The 17532-nt window shown below is 39.7% G+C and overlaps 3 protein-coding genes across 3 annotated transcripts in view; 1 reads left to right on the top strand and 2 right to left on the bottom strand.

Annotated features, from left to right (window-relative positions):
- The first annotated feature begins 13 nt into the window (after nucleotides 1-13).
- On the top strand, nucleotides 14-7287 carry LOC109955212 (cadherin-related family member 2). The gene is made up of 19 exons (XM_020591152.1): nucleotides 14-29; nucleotides 136-206; nucleotides 305-363; nucleotides 480-717; nucleotides 992-1231; nucleotides 1326-1395; nucleotides 1479-2063; nucleotides 2237-2308; nucleotides 2599-2648; nucleotides 2743-2897; nucleotides 3523-3619; nucleotides 3710-3798; nucleotides 3924-3995; nucleotides 4281-4416; nucleotides 6095-6216; nucleotides 6366-6479; nucleotides 6572-6649; nucleotides 6987-7050; nucleotides 7140-7287. Exons 1-19 carry the CDS (start codon nucleotides 14-16, stop codon nucleotides 7266-7268), a joined length of 2457 nt encoding a protein of 818 aa, XP_020446808.1. The 3' UTR covers nucleotides 7269-7287.
- A 7-nt stretch (nucleotides 7288-7294) lies between these two features.
- gprin1 (G protein regulated inducer of neurite outgrowth 1) lies at nucleotides 7295-12423 on the bottom strand. The gene is made up of 2 exons (XM_020595183.1): nucleotides 12131-12423; nucleotides 7295-11643 (listed from the first exon to the last, which is right to left on the bottom strand). The coding sequence occupies exon 2, from the start codon at nucleotides 11611-11613 to the stop codon at nucleotides 9418-9420; it is 2196 nt and encodes a 731-aa protein (XP_020450839.1). The 5' UTR covers nucleotides 11614-11643; nucleotides 12131-12423; the 3' UTR covers nucleotides 7295-9417.
- Nucleotides 12424-15565: 3142 nt separating this feature from the next.
- Nucleotides 15566-17532, bottom strand: part of sncb (synuclein, beta) — a 10414-nt gene continuing 8447 nt past the window's right edge. The window contains exon 6 of the mRNA XM_020596451.1: nucleotides 15566-15720. Within this exon, the coding sequence (XP_020452107.1) occupies nucleotides 15691-15720 (30 nt within the window). The 3' untranslated portion in view covers nucleotides 15566-15690. The remainder of the gene's footprint in view (nucleotides 15721-17532) is intronic.

The following is a 17532-nucleotide window of genomic DNA, read 5'->3' as shown; positions in this document are numbered from 1 at the left end:
ATCAAGGGCACCAATGACAACAGCCCCAAGTTTCCAAAGGACACATATAAGTTGGCTGTGCCTGAGAATTCTCCTACTGATACAACAGTGGAAACCATTACTGTAAGTCCTTAATAATCTTTTTTTCTTGCACAGATCCAAAGGACACATATAAGTTGGCTGTGGCTGAGAATTCTCCTACTGGGACAATAGTGGAAACCATTACTGTAAGTCTTTAATAATCTTTTTTTCTTGCACAGGCAGTTTGAGCGTACTTGTCAGAAACTTTTGAATAGTACTTGAAATGCAGTTCCCCTCTCTCCAGGCAGAGGATCCTGACACAATGGATCAAGGCAACCTCACCTACAAACTTCTTCCAGACACGTATGTCTACCAAACTATAGTTAGTTTAGTTATTTGAAAGCAACCATTATGTGCTTTTTTTGCTGTCATGCAAACTGAGACAAGCACAACTGAGGAGTCTGTCTCTGTGTTTTCAGATATTTTGATGTGAACCAACATACAGGTGCAGTTTATGTGAAGGATGGAAGCTTGTTGGATCGCGAGGTCAGATCTCTGTTTTCAGCGACTCTGCAGGCCAGAGACACAGATGGCAAGCCTGGCATGACACTATTAGAGATCACTGTGACTGACATCAATGATGAACATCCAGTCTTCAACAGTGACCCTTACCTCGTGCGTGTTAAAGAGGGTGCACAAGTTGAAGTTAATATACAGGTAACTAAGAGAGAGAGAGAGAGAGAGAGCAATAAGAGAACAGTAAATATTTCCATCTCATAGGAGTTGATGCTGTGTTTAATAGAATGTCTGACTTATTTGATCATCTGCCTAATAAATAGGTATTATATATATGTAGTATACAGTGTATACATATATATATATATATAAAATGTGGAAGAATTGACAGGGATTTCATACAAACGCTTGCCCAACTTCAGGCACATTTTAGTGTAAAATACTGTTTCATAACAATTTTTCCTCATTTGGACAGGCTACTGATGCAGATGAGCCAGGTACAAATAACAGCCAAATCGTGTATGGAATCGTGCCGAGCACATACAGTAATAACTTCACCATCGACCCTGACACTGGTGTACTGAAAAACAGAGGTAAACTGGACCGTGAGGACCTAGTCCCAGACTTGGACGGGATGATAGAGCTCAGTGTAACTGCTACTGACAAGGGTACGCCCCCACAATCCAGTACGGCTACAGTTATTATCACTGTAGAGGTAAGACATGAGCAATATATGTGTGTGTGTGCTGTTATTGATGCTGTCATTTCTGATGTGGATGATAACTGTGTTTCCTTTTGATGCATCCCAGGATGTCAATGACAACGCACCAAAATTTAAAGCCTCTTCTTACAAATTTGCTGTTAATGAAGGAGTAAAGGGTCGGTATTTAATTTTGTAAATGGATTTCAAGTATTCAGAATTTGGTGAATGGGTTTTAATTGTATTTTTCCATCCAAATCAGGTGCATATGTGGGTTCTGTTTACGCTGAGGATTTGGACCAAACAAGTGACTTTAATCGCATTTCTTTTACCATCACTGACGGAAGCTTTGGCAGCTTCATGATTCGCAGCTTTCCTGAGGACAGAGGTTATAGGGGAGACATCACTGTAGACCGTGATATTGAGTTGGACTATGAGAGTGCTCGCAACAAATTCATAATGCAGGTAGAGGCAGCAGATCTGGAAGAAAGGACAGCTGTAGTGACTGTGGAGGTGGACGTATTAGATGTGAATGATGAGAGGCCCGAGTTCAAGCCAACACCACCTGTGACAGTGAAGGAGAACACCACCATTACTGGGGCTATTGGGAGATTCATCGGGTATGACAAAGATGGAAATAACTCGCTGATCTACGAGCTGGTATCGATGAAATGCAGATGCAGCGGTGTTTTAAAATCTTGCAACTGGTTTATCCTTGATCCAACGGGGGAGGTCAGAGTCAACCCGGTGGCCGCTGTGGATTATGAAGAATGTGACCAGGCAGTGATAGAGGCTCAGGTGGTGGATACGTACACAGAGAAAGGAGAGAACAGCAGTGCCACAACAGGTCAGTAATGGGTTACGTGAAGGTAAACGCATAAGAGCATCCAGTACTGGTAAATACAGCACAATAAAAACAGAAAGTAAAGAATAAGTTAAAAGTAAATTCATCAAAACCAGACCTACACACATACACTGTAGACACAAGCAGGCTTACTGGTTTTGTTTGATATGTTTCAGGACAAATGGTGATCAACATTGAAGACATTAATGACAACGCTCCAGAATTCATTCCTTCAGATTCTGTATTTGGTGAGTATGTCTGAGATTTTATTAGTGGAAGTCAACTTTTTAAAATTAGTATTATTAAAGTTAATAGCAGTTGTAGTCTTCATAATTTTATAACAAAGATTAAAGCAGTCATATTTAAACTAGAAATAACTTACAACAGCAACAACAATTTATACAACATAAAAATTGCAAATACACAACATTGGGGTAAACTGAGTCATTTTTTAATCACTTTGTCTGTTTTGTAAGCAGTATCAGTCAAAGATTGTATGTCGGTGACTTAATAGTGGCTTCCCTTCTTTGTACTTTAGTTGTGGTGTCAGAAGGTGCAAGTAAAGGGACATCGGTTGCAGCAGCCACTGTGAGTATGACAGAAAAACAAATAACTTTCAGGTTGCTAATGAGATATGTGGCATAATGCTCAGACATCCTTGCTTGTGTCTTGATGTTCTCAGGCTACAGATCGTGACACAGGAATAAACAGGCAGATTGAATTTAAAGTAACAAAAATTCAGTTTAATGATGCCAACAATCGTACAACTGACATCACAAGGATGCTGTTTGAGGCCGTCACCACACAGCAGAAAGACGTTTATGTTGGGATTATTCAGTGAGTACAGTGTCATCCATCAGCATCATACTGGCATATGTCTTTCTGATGTAAATGTTGCACAGGAGTCCAAGATAAGGAGGCCCACAGAGCAGATGTTGTGTTCAAAGTGAATGTTAATACCTGTAGTTGGAAACTACAAAGAAATGCAAAACTACCACAAAGAAGTGTGAAACAAACTGAAATCGAAAACTACAAACAAAAACAAATACAAACTAACTACACAATGTCCACAAATAGACAGAAAACTGTCACATCGATGCAATATTTCAATAAAGAGCCACAAAATGACCTTGACCTTGAAGACATGTAATATTACCACGGAGAGATACAACTATAGCACACAACACATAGCGACAGGAGAGATACAAAACAAACACAAAACCAAAGAAGAGACACAAAATTTTGTGGCTGACTCTAAACTGTGACAAAGAGACACAAAAGAATCATAAAGAAGCAAAATGGCAACAGACACAAAACAACCACAAGACACAAGACAATGTGCCACCACCCTTTTCAAATATTTCTAGATCTGCGCCTGTATGGTGGGGGCTTGTTATATGTCTGTACCTTTTATTTCATAATCAGTCATGGCTGCACTCATGGTTCTTTCAACTTTCCACAGAACTACTGAAGGACTTGACATTACACTGAAAGGGAAGTATTTGGTAACAGTAACAGCAACTGATACTGGCGGCCTCTCCAACAGCACTGTACTGGAAGTGAGTGATTAAAATCATGCAGCTGAGTTCACATCACACAAGAATGATCTTGTCTCCTTTAGTAATACTTATGTTCTTTTTACATTGTAGATTTTCACAGTTGATGAATCATATAAAGTTGAACTACAGTTTACCAAATCTGTATCGGAAGTTGAAAAAGAACAAAATGACATTGTCAGGTATACATTCTTCCAGCCTATACTCCCTTTTAATTAAGTTTGACTCTTCTGACAAAAAATTGCAGCATTTCTTAAACATTTTTTTGTAGTTAACAAACCTGTTTTCCTGATCTCCACATTTGCAGAGCACTTACCTCTGCCACCAAGGCTGTACCAAGGATTGTTGCAATCAGGGCTATCAGTGCTGAAACATCCAGGTAAGTTCCTGTTACATCAAAATATATTATGCAGCCTGTGAATACAGTTTATAAATTATTGCCTGGTGTTGGCAGTTTTTCACTTGCATACTTAGACTATTTGTGACCACTAGGTGGTGCCAGTGTGTCTGTAAACCATTATATAATGAAGCTAAATTAATTGATGATAATACTAGATCATAATTACAGCAGCACAAGAGGATTTAAATTTTGGATTGAAGAATTATTGAATTATTGATTTAGGTTCATCATATTAACGGTGAGTGCTTTATATTCTTCTCGCAGGGCCTCACCTGTCACTGTTGTTGAGGTATATTTTGTCTATGCCAATGGGACAGCTCTTACCTCTACTGAAGTGGAGATTATGCTGTCTGATCCCAATCATTATTTACAACTCACAAACCTGGGCCTCAATTACATTGTAAGTACAAGCATTCTTAAAGGTTACTTTTCTGTTAATTAAGCATGTGGCTCTTTTATGTCATATTGCAGTGTCTGTGTTATCAGCTTAATTACAGTAGCTTTACATTCCTCTTGTAAATTTTTGTAGTACTTTTCAAGCATTTCCTCTCCCACTGCTGTTAATGAAAACATTTTTTACTCTGCTGGAAGAGTTTTTTTTTTCTCCTTTGGGACAACATGTCTGTCCAAGTTAAGCTAAATCAGAATAACATGCACCATCAGTAGCACTGCAGCAGTTTGTTTTTGTCATTGTTCTTATGTAGAAATCATTGATTCAAGTGAAATGAAAAAAGTTCAAAAAGTAAATATCTATTTGACATGTTTGCTGTGACAGATACTTACTTAATGGGCCTCACAATATTTGACATGTTTGCTGTGACAGATACAAATGATGCAACTTAATGGGCCTCACAGGAAGCTAAAATTAATGATCATTTGTTGTGTAGGCGTAGATTAACTGTAGCTCATATGTTTTATTTCTGAGACTTGTTTAGTTGATGGCTAAAAATGTCTCTCTGACAAAGTAGCACACAGTATCTCAAATGAGTTTCTATAACCCTAATAAACTCAGTGGTTGAAGAAGAACTCAGATTGTTTACTTAAGCAAAAGCAGCAATACCACAGTGTAATAAGTAAAAGTCTTGAATTCAAAATGTCAGTTAAGTAAAAGTGCAACCGTATTTGCAGAAAATAGACTTAAAGTATCAAAAGTAAAAGTACTCATTATGCAAAATGGCACAGTTCAAACTGATGTACATCATATTATTCAATTATAATTATTCATGTATTATTTTGTAGATCACATTTAATGTTGCAGCTCGTAAAGGCAGAGCTCATTTTAACTGCCTTATATGCCTAGAATTTGAATTACTGCTGGGTAGCTTTACACCAAGGATCAATAAATCTTGTGTAAAATTGTATTTAGTTTTATTAATATTTTTCTAAAAAGTAACTAGTAACTAAAGTTATCAAATAAATGTAGTGAGTACAAAGTACAATATTTATCTCTGAAGTTGAAGTATGAAGTAGCAGGAAATGAAAATTAAGTGCAGATACGTCAAAAATATTCTTAAGTACAGTACTTGATTAAATGTACTTAAATAATATAATGCACATACATAACAATCTGTCATGTGTAAAGGAAGACAAACGTTTCAAGGTTTTATATTTAATGTTGTCTAGTTTGAGAGAAATATTTATAAATTATACATTTGTTTTATTTGCTAGTAATAGCAGAAATGAAGAACAACTCATTTCATCTTGCTGTTGTTATTCAGCAACATTCACAAAACGGTTGGTCTGTTAAAACATTTTCTCATTTATTTGCATCAAGTCATAATTTAGCATATATTATTACTACAGTTTTTCATTTTATTGACAGGAGTTTATTGCAGCACAGGAGAATTTCAGAGAAGTGTCTTAATGTTTGAAATTGATCCAAAAATAAAATAAATACTAACTGGTATATGGTTTTATTTCACTTATATTTTAGTGTAATTTATGAATAATAGGGTGTGAAATGAAAATGTGTCAGAACTGTACTGACAGCAACAACTATAAGAGTACAACAAGAGTAAATTAAACCTTATATGTCTACAAACAACAGTATAACGACCGATTTTGTACTTCATTTTCAGGGGAAGGCCCCTGTGAATGAACCAGAGTCAAACCCTGTACAGTACATCCTGCTGGGGATTGTGGGAGGCCTCCTCATTGTGCTGATTGTCCTCATCACTTCTCTAATGTGCACTCGCAGAAAGTAAGAAAAGGGATTTGGAATAAAGTTAGGGGCAGAACAAAAACATACCATTTATTCCAATAAAGCCAAAAGTCTTTGTTTTGCCTGTTGTAAAAACATCTAAGAGGGGTACTGTGTCTGTTTATTCATCATCGCATTTCACATCACAGCTACAAGAGAAAGCTGAAGGCAGCTAAAGCCATGAACTCAGCATCCATGGTGAATTCTGACAACCCAAAAAGTGGGCCTGTGGTACCTGGAACCAACAAGTACACAATGGAGGGGTGAGGAAGTGACAGCATCTGCACTGATGAAGGAATATACATTAACAATATGACCTATTTTTGACCCTGTGTATGTCATCATTTTCCAACAGCGCCAATCCTGTTCTCAACCTCAACATCGACACAGCCATGGTCCTGGGCTTGGACGAGGAGAGCTCAGACAAAGTCAGGTAAAACCGACCCTTCCTTGATGATCTCCGCCATCTTTCTATTTGCGCTGTCACCACAGTTTGACAATGTAGTAGCTCACAGTCACGTGCATTCTCAATCTCCACTCTGTAGCAGTGCTGGGCAGTAAACTGGGATGGTTTCCAGGTGAACATTTTGTCACAGCGTGTTTACTGCAGCATGTTGTGACAGAGACCTGGCTTTCGGCTTCCAGCTAAGCCATGTGACTTTTATTTAAATCAAAAACCTAGTCACTAATTTGAGAAACGACAACATTCTCTTTCTGAAGTAATAGTGCATATTATGATTACACTGATTTCTCCCCCCCTTCCACCCAAGCCTCAGTTCTCTGGACTGCAGTGATTACATGACCAATGTTGAGAAGGATACACAAGCTATTATGGTGAGTTCCCATTTTAAAATCTTTGTGTGTATTTTTTTTAAATTAAAATATGGTCTAGTTTTAAAACTTGTTTACTATTCATGCTTCAGGAGAAGGAGAGCAGCAGGCCACCAGAGTACATTGAGCCTCTGGGTGCAGCGCTGGCCCAGAGGGGGGAGAAGAAAGACAAAGCTCGTGTAGGTTTTAAAAACCCAGCTTTCAACACTACAGACCTGTGATGGAAGTACTATAATGGAGAGGCATGACATGTTGCCTTTCTGTAATCATGTTGCTCAAATCACCAATCAAACATTTATGGTGTTGGATGAAGACCCTGTTTTCACATAGCCTTCTCCTCTGACCTGTATGTATTAGTGTGATTTTAGTAGGAGATTTTGCACAAGATTCATGGGCCCTGAAGTGATCAGTTGGCTTTGTCTAAACTTTCAATTCAAGGAAAAGCTATAAGAAGAACCAAAATGAGAGATATTAATCAGTGAAAACAAGATAACAATACAACATCTCATGGATTTTAGTTGGGTTGTTAAGAAAATGTTTTGAATTGTATTTCTTACTTTCATGCTGACAGTTAGATACAGTAAGCGAATTAACACCATTTTCATATGGATCCATTAAACGTGACGCTACAATAGGAGATAATTAACTTAGCTTATCGTAAACAACTAGTCTGGCTTTGTCTAAAGGTTAAACAAAGACAAAAAAGTCACGTCAGAAGGTTGCTTAATAAAGAAAAAACAACCAAACAAAAGGCATGCATAAACATAAACAACATGGCTGTTTACTCCATCCAAAAACAACGCTTTCTACCATTTCCCACACACATTTTTAGTCTTTACGCTAAGCTCGGCTGACTGTAGCCTCATGTTTACCATTCAGACATGAGAGTGCTATCAATCTCTCATCCAACTGTTGGCAAGAAAATAAGTGTTTTTGCCAAACTGTTGAACTCTTCCTTACAAACTGCCTTTACATAAACACCATTTAGACAATGATAATTGGACAAAATCATTACAAAAGCCAACAAAACAACTATTTGTTGCACATGTGAATCACTTTATTTTGCTCATATGTTAAAGGAAACTGCTTGGCTTGCTTTAAAATAAACTACATTATAAGCTGTGTCAACACTGTTCATTTTTGTTGTAGCTGATGTTACTAGAAAGAAAATCAGCTAAGGAGGGAATGAAAACTATTGCATAATGTGTATGAATGAAATCCTTATTGATGACTACATGTCAACCTCATGGCTCAACCTTATGTTTAATTTGTCAGTTTGTGTTGCATTTAAGATACGTGTTGCTGAAATAAAACCTTATGCAGTGTAACTTCCAACAAGCAGAAGATTGACAAGATCATTTTCACAGGTTACTGACATCTAAATGAATGTATTACAAGTGCAATCTGTGAATAAAATCACCTACTTCAAATGTGGATTTGATCCCACTTTTGTGAAATTAATGTATGAACACCAACGCCACTAACACTGGAACAACCTCTGAATTAAAACACATTTAAAATAAGTTTCATCACATTATTTACAACCAAATCAGTTATGATGGCACTAAAATACACTAAGTAGCAATGACTAAAAAATACCCTCATATCAGGAGTCATTGCTTTTCTTACACGAATCATGATTGTGCTTTTATACTTTTCACAATACAGTTGAGTCAAAATGTGCCAAATCTAAAAGCAAAAAGTAAGACACACAAAAGCCTGCGCTAATGATAGAGTCCTCTCACACACATCAAATCGACATTTAGATCAATTCAAATTTCCATATGTCCAAAACAAAGTTACCTCAGATTATACTGAAGGACCACAAGGTCAGAAATCACTATCAGAACCGGTCGCTCTGCTGTCATCTGTCTCAGCTGAAGCAATGTTAAGCTTGTTAGCAACCAGGAGGAGAGCTGGTTGCCATGGCTTCATATTGTCTGAGGTGCATAAAAAAGCATCAACAGCTAAAATGAGTCAGTGGACAATTGAGCGGTCAAACATAAAAGGAGAAGAGCAAACGATGACACTGATATATCACCCTGGTTTTTCCAAACATGGAGGCCATTAATCTGTCAGTCTGTACCGCTAGAAGTAACAGGAAGTGTGTGAAAAAGAGAAATCCAAGAAAAAAATGGATGAAAACATCTTGCACGGCTGATTCTCAGTGATCACTGTTCATGTTACAAGTTGTATGTTAAATGCTTTTGTGCTTCTTTGCGTTGTGTGAGAAGGTCAGTTGCTTCTTACTCTTTCAAGACAATGTCACGCTGAAGTAAACCAGTGAATGCACTGTATCACAACCACATATATCACGTTGTGATATTTCAGCACAGATTTCTTCCAGTAAAGGTGTTGATTTTTCTCGTGTCACTCAGTGGTGTGAGCTCTAGAGCAACAGTGTGGCTGCTGCATGTTTTCCATCAGTAAGCGAAAGGGATTTCTTCTGCGTCGCCTCACCTTCCCGTCCCGCTCCGCCCTCTTCCCGGCCTGGCCCTTACCTGACCCCAACCCCCTGTGGTTGGATTCGGAGCTGAGGGGCTGGGGTGAGGTGGTGGGAGGCTGTATGTTCTGCTTTTTCACCTGTTTCTCCAGATGTTTCTGGATGGCTGAGCCCAGCACAGACACTTCCACCACTGCGCCGTACACCTCCCATGTCATCCCTTTCTCGTCCCAGCTCACTTCCTGCACCGGCTCCTCTCCTTTCTCCTCACCTTTCTCCTTACAAGTTATTGGTTCCTTTTTGTCCTCTTCAGCTGCTTCTGCCCTTTCCTCTTTAGTTACTTTCCACTCTTCTTTACGTACTACCTTTTTGTCCTCCTCAGCCTGATCCCTTTTTTCCTCTGTCTCCTCCTCTATTTTCTCCTCGATGCTAATACCCTTCCTGATCTCAGGAAAAGTCGTAATCGTGGGTGTTCTCGGGGTCATGGGTGCTGTAGCAACAGAGCGAAACTCCACCTGTTGACCCACCTGCAGTTCAGCATCTTTAGTCTCAGCCCCTGCAGCCCTACATGTCCCAAGGTGGCTGGGGAAGTAGAAGGCTTGTTCCCCGTCAGGAGGGGTCATGGGGCTGGTAGCCGCAGACTGACACTGGACCACCTCCAGGCTCACCTGTGTGCGGATGTTGTGGCAGCCGAAAGGAGCTGGAGATTCGGGAACATGAGGCTTTGACACTTCTTTTGTCTCTTCACATGCATCTCTGTTTTCTTTGTCTTCTGGACTGTCAGATTTTATAATGCTTGCTGGTTGTTGACTAGCAGGAACAGCTGAATCTTCAGTTTTATTTTGTGAAGGATTTATGTTTGAGGCTTCTTGAACCTGATCGGGAGCAGGAGTTTCTGTGGAGATCTTTTCCTTCCCATCCTCCCACTTTAGATCCTGATTATTGTCACTAGGTTCCTCATATTCATCTATCTTGACCATCTCTGGCTCAATGGAATAAAAAGATGTCTCAGACTTCTCTTCCTTGTCCTCCTCATTGTTGATATAATGGGTCACCAGGATCGTAATGTCTTGATCCATACTTCCCATCCTCTGCTGCTTACACAGCTGATTACTATCCTCCACAGTTACTTGTGAGCCTGTTAACCCAGCGGCCAGGCAGCCGGTGGAGCTCTCTGGAGACACGTTTGAGTCGAAGCCTTCAGCCGGCTCCTTTGGTGTGGTAAACTTCAAAGCTCCAATTGCCTCTGGTGGACTTTTTGTCACAGGGAAACTTTCTGATTGTTCACTCTCCTTCTGCTCCTCACTCTTTTTCACTTTCTCCTCTTTGCGCACTGTCTCTCTCCCAATAAGCACTGGGAAAGCTGTGGTTGATGGTGTCTTTGGGGTCATGGGGGAAGTGGCAACAGAGCAGAACTCCACCTGCTGACCCACCTGTAGCTCGGCATCTTTAGTGTCAGTACTGACACCTTCAGATCTCCCAAAAGAGCTTGGGAAGAAGAAGGAGTTTCCACCCTCAGGAGGAGTCATGGGGCTGGTGGCTGCTGAGCGACACTGGACCACCTCCAGGCTCACCTGTGTGCGCATGTGATGCTGTCCGAAAGGAGCAGGGGAACGCATGTTGGGGGAATGTGGATCAGAGGTGCCTGGGGTTGATGGCACAGGCACCGAGATACTTTCAATTTCTTTTTCTCTATTCTGACCAATGCTTTTATCATTAGAGATTTCCCTCTGAATTTCAGTATCTCCTTCATCACCACTGAGGAACTTAATAGAGACTGATATGTCATTGTGTGTAGCTGTTGGTGTTTTATCAGCTTTGGGTTGTTGTGTTAGAGGAGTGGTTTCTTTAACTTGTACAAAGCCAGTGTCACAGTCCCCTCCTGAAAGCGCTTGATCTTTGGATATTGGATTTTTGCTTCCTTCCTCCTCGGTGGTGCTGACATTCATGTGTAGTTTTGGCTGACAGTCCTTTTGAATTTCTAACTCCTGACTCGTGTATATCTGAGGTTCCATGGGCACAGCGCTGCCATCTGAGCTGCCTGGATGCTCTCCATCATCTGTCTTCTCACAAGGCTGGGGGTCCTCTCTGAGACCTTTCATCTCGTCCTTAAGACTTCCCATTCTGCAGCTGCATGAAAGTGGTGAAAGTACCTGCAGGGCACAACACAGCACTGACACACTGTTTGTGTAATTTGTATTCAGCAACAATAACAACAAGCCCAAGCATGAGTAGAAGATAAAAATGGTTTTTTTTTTAATAGAAATATTCTGTCATACAGTATCGATGTCAAGTATCCACTGACATGTAACCAAGTTACATCACTGCTACTACTTGATGGAAATGATTCAGATGCTGATTTTAGCATAATACGACACTGTAATCAGGGGGTACTTACTGTTATTAAGCACATCATTAAATTGCATTTTATATGTTATATCTTTATTACACTAAAGCATTTTACTGTTTGGTTATAAGCCAGACCTTCCCACCCTATAAAAATATTAACCGCTTATGTTTAATCATTTTTATGTTCTGCTTTTGTCCACAATCACATAAAAAAACAAGCACAGGAAATTTTTAATTATGAAAACAACCACGATAAAACTAATTGTAGGAAATCACGAGTAACAGACATACCTCAGCAGCTCAAGTCAGACTGAAGTCTCTCCATAACTCTCTCTCAGATTTGGGTCCAACATCTCAAAATCTTAGCATTGATCAAGACCCCCCACATCTGTCCGTACATCTCTCCTGTTGATTGATAGTGACTGGCTACAGGTTTGTCTCTAGAAGAATCTATCTTAGGCAATCCTTGCTCTTTAAGCTGTGGCTGTGTCTGTTGAAAAGCTTCACATTTCCAGTTTCCCTGGAAACCACGGTCGGGTTCTGGCGGCGAGTGGTAATGTAGTGACAAAATCTCTTTTCAGCTTTCTAATCATCAGTAAAACATAGTAATTAACTCCAGGTTCTCATAGCAACACAGTGTCAACTTGTGCAGAGATCAACCTGGGAATTAATGTACTGGTTTTTCTGGAGAAATTTTAGAACGGGCAAAAATTGCTGATGAATGCTTTTATGGCAGTACAAGTGATAAGTGAGAGGGCTTTTAAAAGGGTGTGTGAACTATTCAAAAGAGGAATTCCCATTCTTAATAATGAACCAGCAGGACAGTAATGTGTGTCTGTGAATTTGCTTGACAGCTGTCATGAAAACCTATGTGCTGTAGCAGGCTGAAAAGATAAAAAGACATATTCTTTGGTTTGTGGAGGCAGATCATCATAGGCTAACTGCGGGACCAGAAGATTAAAGAGTAAAGCTGGGTCTTCTGGAGGAAATGGATGGAATATTCATGCAATGCTGCAACTGTGAAAGTACTTGAAAGACAACAGAGGATATCAGCAAAAAGAACCTGGAGGAAGCAGAGCTGTGCCTCCCACACACACATGTACTTGTAAACCATCACAGCTCTCATACTCAGTCCTCCTTCCAACCGCTCTGCTTTGCGACTTCTTTCTCCATGATTCTGCTCGCCTTGTCTAATTTAATTGTGTGGGACTGAGGATGTTTACATTTCTTTCATTTCTGAGAATTTTCCTTTTCTTGGTTTTATTTCAGTGGGTTGAGGCTTTGCCAGAACACTGTGTATTGGTAGAAGTATTCTCACCATTAATTCAAAGGCCTCCACCAATCCCAGGTTGCCACAGAGCTCTGTTGCCTAGCAACCGCATAGTGTGATGAGGGGAGGTGTGCTGCTCAGGGCCAAGGTAGACAGCACTGATCGCATTCTCATCAGGAGCCATCAGCCTGCCAAAGGCCATCTTGTCAGCAATGTGTTGGTAATAATGACTGTGGTGATTCATTCATGAGCGCTCTCCACAACAGGATGCATTACACACACAGTGCTTCTGCAGCTACTAACAGTGTTATCTCGACTGTTTGTGGCAGGATATCACATTTAAACCTAATAAACGAGTCCTCCTTAGTTTTTATTTCCCAAATTAGTCACACATAATGAATTCTACTATAAAACAAGAAACACAAGGGGAAATTAAAAAAAAAGAATTCATAAATATTCCCTATTGGAATGTTAGCTGTGTAGAGATGTGATACTTTTTTTTCTGATAGCAACATACTTCCATCCCAAAATTACTACTTTTCTACAATCAGACAAGTTGGCTCCAGCTTTAGCTAGATGTGTTTCTAATACAGGGATCATTTAGGCTCCAGCTTCTGCCCAGTCTCCTTGATGGTGTCCACGGCCTTGTCTGCAGCTTTTCCTATGGCTGCCTGAGTCTGTCTGCCAGCTTCTTGAGCAGCTTGAAGGAGTCAGAGTGATGCAGAAGAGAAGTAAAACAGTCCACGCTTCTAAACAAGCTCTAGCCAACATATTCAATATCCATTTTTTTCATGAGCTGTTTCAGGTTGCCATTCTATTTTTGTAACATTTTGAAGATTAAACAAAAGTATTGAAAAATGTATCATTCTTTTTACCACATACAACGTTGTGTAAGTTACATAATATGTTTATAGCTAATCTTTCCTCTTTTTAAATACTTTTCTAACTAAGAGTTGGGTGCAGATTTTAGATGTGTTTATTTCATTATAGATGTAATAAAAAAAAAAAACTTTCATGAACTATAAACATTTAATTTTGGAAGAAAGGTTTTTTTTCTTCCTGGCAGCCTGTTTATTTACTGATCAAAATAATCTATCCAATCCACTGTTACAGACAGTGTGCACTTTTACCTATGTTGGCTGTTTCTTTGGCCGAGTCTGCCACCTGCTGCACGGCATCTTCAGCTGCCTGCTCTGGAAACACATCACAGGGACTGACCTCAGGAGGGAAAAACTATTGCAGTTAACTTTAAGCATCTAAGACCTCAGTTCTTTACATGTTAAAAGACATTTAAAAAGTTGTGAAAAATAAATGTTTATTGTAGAAGATTCAAGGTTTTTCACTGAATAATAGACATACATATGTCATGCATGATCTCATTGCCATATCTCTGTACCTGCAGTGTCTGTTACTCCTTTTGCAGCTGAGTGGCTTGTGGCTTTCAGGGTCTCAAAGGACTTCTTGAATGAGGCCATGGTTCCTGTCTTCATACCCTGCAACATCCACTGCATTCATCTGAGCCATCAGCAGTGGGAGAGGCTGTTTAATACCCGCTTTTTGAGCCAAGCTGAACTGAGTCTGCACGTTCCAGTCAGATTAACCCAAACAAAACCTGCTCAATGGGTCCACATCAGATTGGCATTCCAACTATAGCAGTGTCCTGCCAGGGGCCAGCGCCTGTTCAGCAGATTCTACACATCCTATAATCAATCCCCGCAGACAAGAGTGAGCAAAAAGGGAAATGTGAGAATGATAGACCAACAGGCAGAAAAACACCAAATTCATTACAAGTTGTTTAACATTTAACAAGAAATCAGTGTCAGAACATGATCAAACAACACTAACAAATGGTTTCTTTTTTACTTTTTATTTACAGAAGATTTGTATGTCTGGCTTAACACGTGAACCTTTATACTGACAAGTCCTGCAATTTAAAGCACATACTGATATGACAACCATTATGATTTCAGGACATAATATATCGACTTTAACTTGTTAAAATCTTCAGTACACACAAACACACGCACACATAAACATGTATACTCTGTCCATTTCTAACAGATAGTTTACTGGAATGATTTGACAAGCAACTATAAAGATACAATGTAGAAAACTCGTACTTCAAAAATGCTCAACTTAATTCATAAAGAAATGCAAAAAATATATATATGTATATGTTTTCTTCCCACTCCCAATGCCTCATTGGAAGATTGTGAACATCTATTGCACATTTCTAAATACAGATACACGTAAGTACAAGTCACGAGCCCTGGCTCTGGTCTCATTTCATTGGGAGGGAATCAAGGAAATGAGACTGAGAGGACAAATCCTACATCTCAATAAATACCTACACCCAACACATTACAATAATAACATGACATTTACAATATATAATAATAAAAGATTTTTCTTGAAGGAAGAACATTTTTCAGTGGGAGTGCTGATCTTTTTTGTTGTTTTTTTTTTTTTGTTTGTTTGTTTTTGCAACGGGGTTATAATTGTAATAGTTTCAGCATTTGTCCTTGTAATTATTAGAAATATTATTGTGCTGCTGGTTGGATGTTGACTCAAACTGGTACTTTTATGCTTCTGGCTCGTAGTCCTGGCTCTCCTGGGAAAAGAGGGACAGGTTTGAAAAGGCAGGAAAGTTGCATCAGTTGAACATAAAAGCTCCAGGTATAACACTCTAACTACAACATAGCTGCATGTCAGATTAAGGAGAATATATATGAAAGAGGGCTTCTGGTAGCACATGACAGATCTCTGCTGGAGGTAATGATGTCACCCCCTGAGCTCCTCTACCGGCTCAGTGTTTCTCTCCAGCCTGCAGAGGGCAGCAAAAGCCTACAGCAGCTCAAGGACGGCACCCAGCATCCTTATCACCCCATAAACACCTCCTCCTCATGCATGATCATTAAAAAAAAAAAGAAACATTAATGCAACCTGCAGTAATCCTAGGTCCACGAATGTATTCACAAAACCAAGTGTGATACTGGCTGGGGTGGATTTTAAGATCCAAACCCCACACTGTAGCACACAGACTCCATATTTACAGCAATGCAGGGAGACCCTGACATTACCCATAATGCAAGGAGGCAGAGAGCATCATCGCCACACCCATTCAGAGAGAGCTTGCACGACTCTGGTGTAGCAAAGAATGGGGGAGGGGAAAGAGATGTGGATGAGTAAGAGAGAGAGAGACAGAGGAGGACAGAAGCTACAGGCTTTGAGAAATGCACATTTAATTTGCATCACAGGGCACAGAGGATATCTCCATTTTGACTGAGTAATGCAGTATTCCACCGATGGAGGCTGTGTAAGTGGGAATGAAATGAAAATCAGACCAAATACACTGAATAAATTGAACATTATTAGAGAGCAGGTAAAATCTCATATTAAATCTTCCTCCATGTGAGGCTGATTCTGAATATTTTAGCATTCACCAAGAACAGAACAGCTTTCAGGCTAAAAGCACTGGTGCATTGCTCTCAATCAGGTATACTAGTAAAATGACTTGCACTGTGATATTTATACACACTATTATAGCTACAGCATTTAAAATCTGTTTTGGAAGCAATAGGTTCTACACAGTTTGCTTCGCCCTTGACAGCTGAATTCCAAAAATAGCCATCTGTGTCAGACTCACATCCTTCTTACACACACACACACAAAACCAATGCTCAGTCTAGGTAAGTGGTGATGTATTCACTGTGCTCGCTGTGTGGCAATTGGCTTGTTAAGCCCTCTGTTTTCAATTCCAGAGAAAAGGAGAATTATCTTTGTGTGAACTGTGCTGTTTGTGTGGGACGGAAGTGGAGGTCAAGTGTGAAGTGCTAGTGAAACACATTGCATCTAAAATGTGTAACCATACAAAGCTGGTGAAAACTGCTGAGCCTCTGTAAGTGAATGGACTCTTCCCTGAGTGCAGTCTGTGGTGTTGCAGTTCAAAAACCAAAACAAGCAAACAAAAATTGTGAGATGTTTGTCATACTGGTATGCCCACCAGACTATGTCTGTTAGATGGGATAACTGTATATCTGCGCCTTTTCAGACCGGTAACGGCGTAAGACAAGGTAGTCTGCTTTCCCCAATTTTGTTTCATTTTTACATGAGTGATCTGTCTAAAGAATTAAATATGTGCAGAACGGGATGTATGGTCGGTGACAAAGTTGTGAATCATTTAATGTATGCAGACGACCTTGTGATTTTTAGTCCCAGCTCAGCAGGTCTTCAGCAGCTCTTGAACGTGTGCTCAGTGTTTGGGGAATGTCACGATGTCAAGTATAATGCTGTCAAAAGTGTCATTATGATATGCCGTACAAACGAGGACAGGTCCCTTGTATTTCCTTCTTTTAAGTTATCTGATAATATTTTAACAGTGTGCAGTGAAGTTAAGTATTTGGGTCATGTCATTAATGATTGT

Source organism: Monopterus albus, unplaced genomic scaffold (genome assembly GCF_001952655.1).
Source record: "Monopterus albus unplaced genomic scaffold, M_albus_1.0 scaffold2.1, whole genome shotgun sequence".
NCBI lineage: Eukaryota > Metazoa > Chordata > Actinopteri > Synbranchiformes > Synbranchidae > Monopterus > Monopterus albus.
Note: the sequence above shows the minus strand (reverse complement) of the source record. Positions and strands in the feature narration are given on the sequence as shown.

What these genes read in the sequence shown, in the direction of transcription:
- LOC109955212 (XM_020591152.1), top strand. An exon ending in TCCTTCAGATTCTGTATTTG is followed by an intron (nt 2,309 to 2,598) that starts GTGAGTATGTCT and finishes TTTGTACTTTAG; the next exon opens with TTGTGGTGTCAGAAGGTGCA. An exon ending in AGGATACACAAGCTATTATG is followed by an intron (nt 7,051 to 7,139) that starts GTGAGTTCCCAT and finishes TTCATGCTTCAG; the next exon opens with GAGAAGGAGAGCAGCAGGCC.
- gprin1 (XM_020595183.1), bottom strand. Translation starts at nt 11,613, where the DNA reads ATGGGAAGTCTTAAGGACGAGATGAAAGGTCTCAGAGAGGACCCCCAG.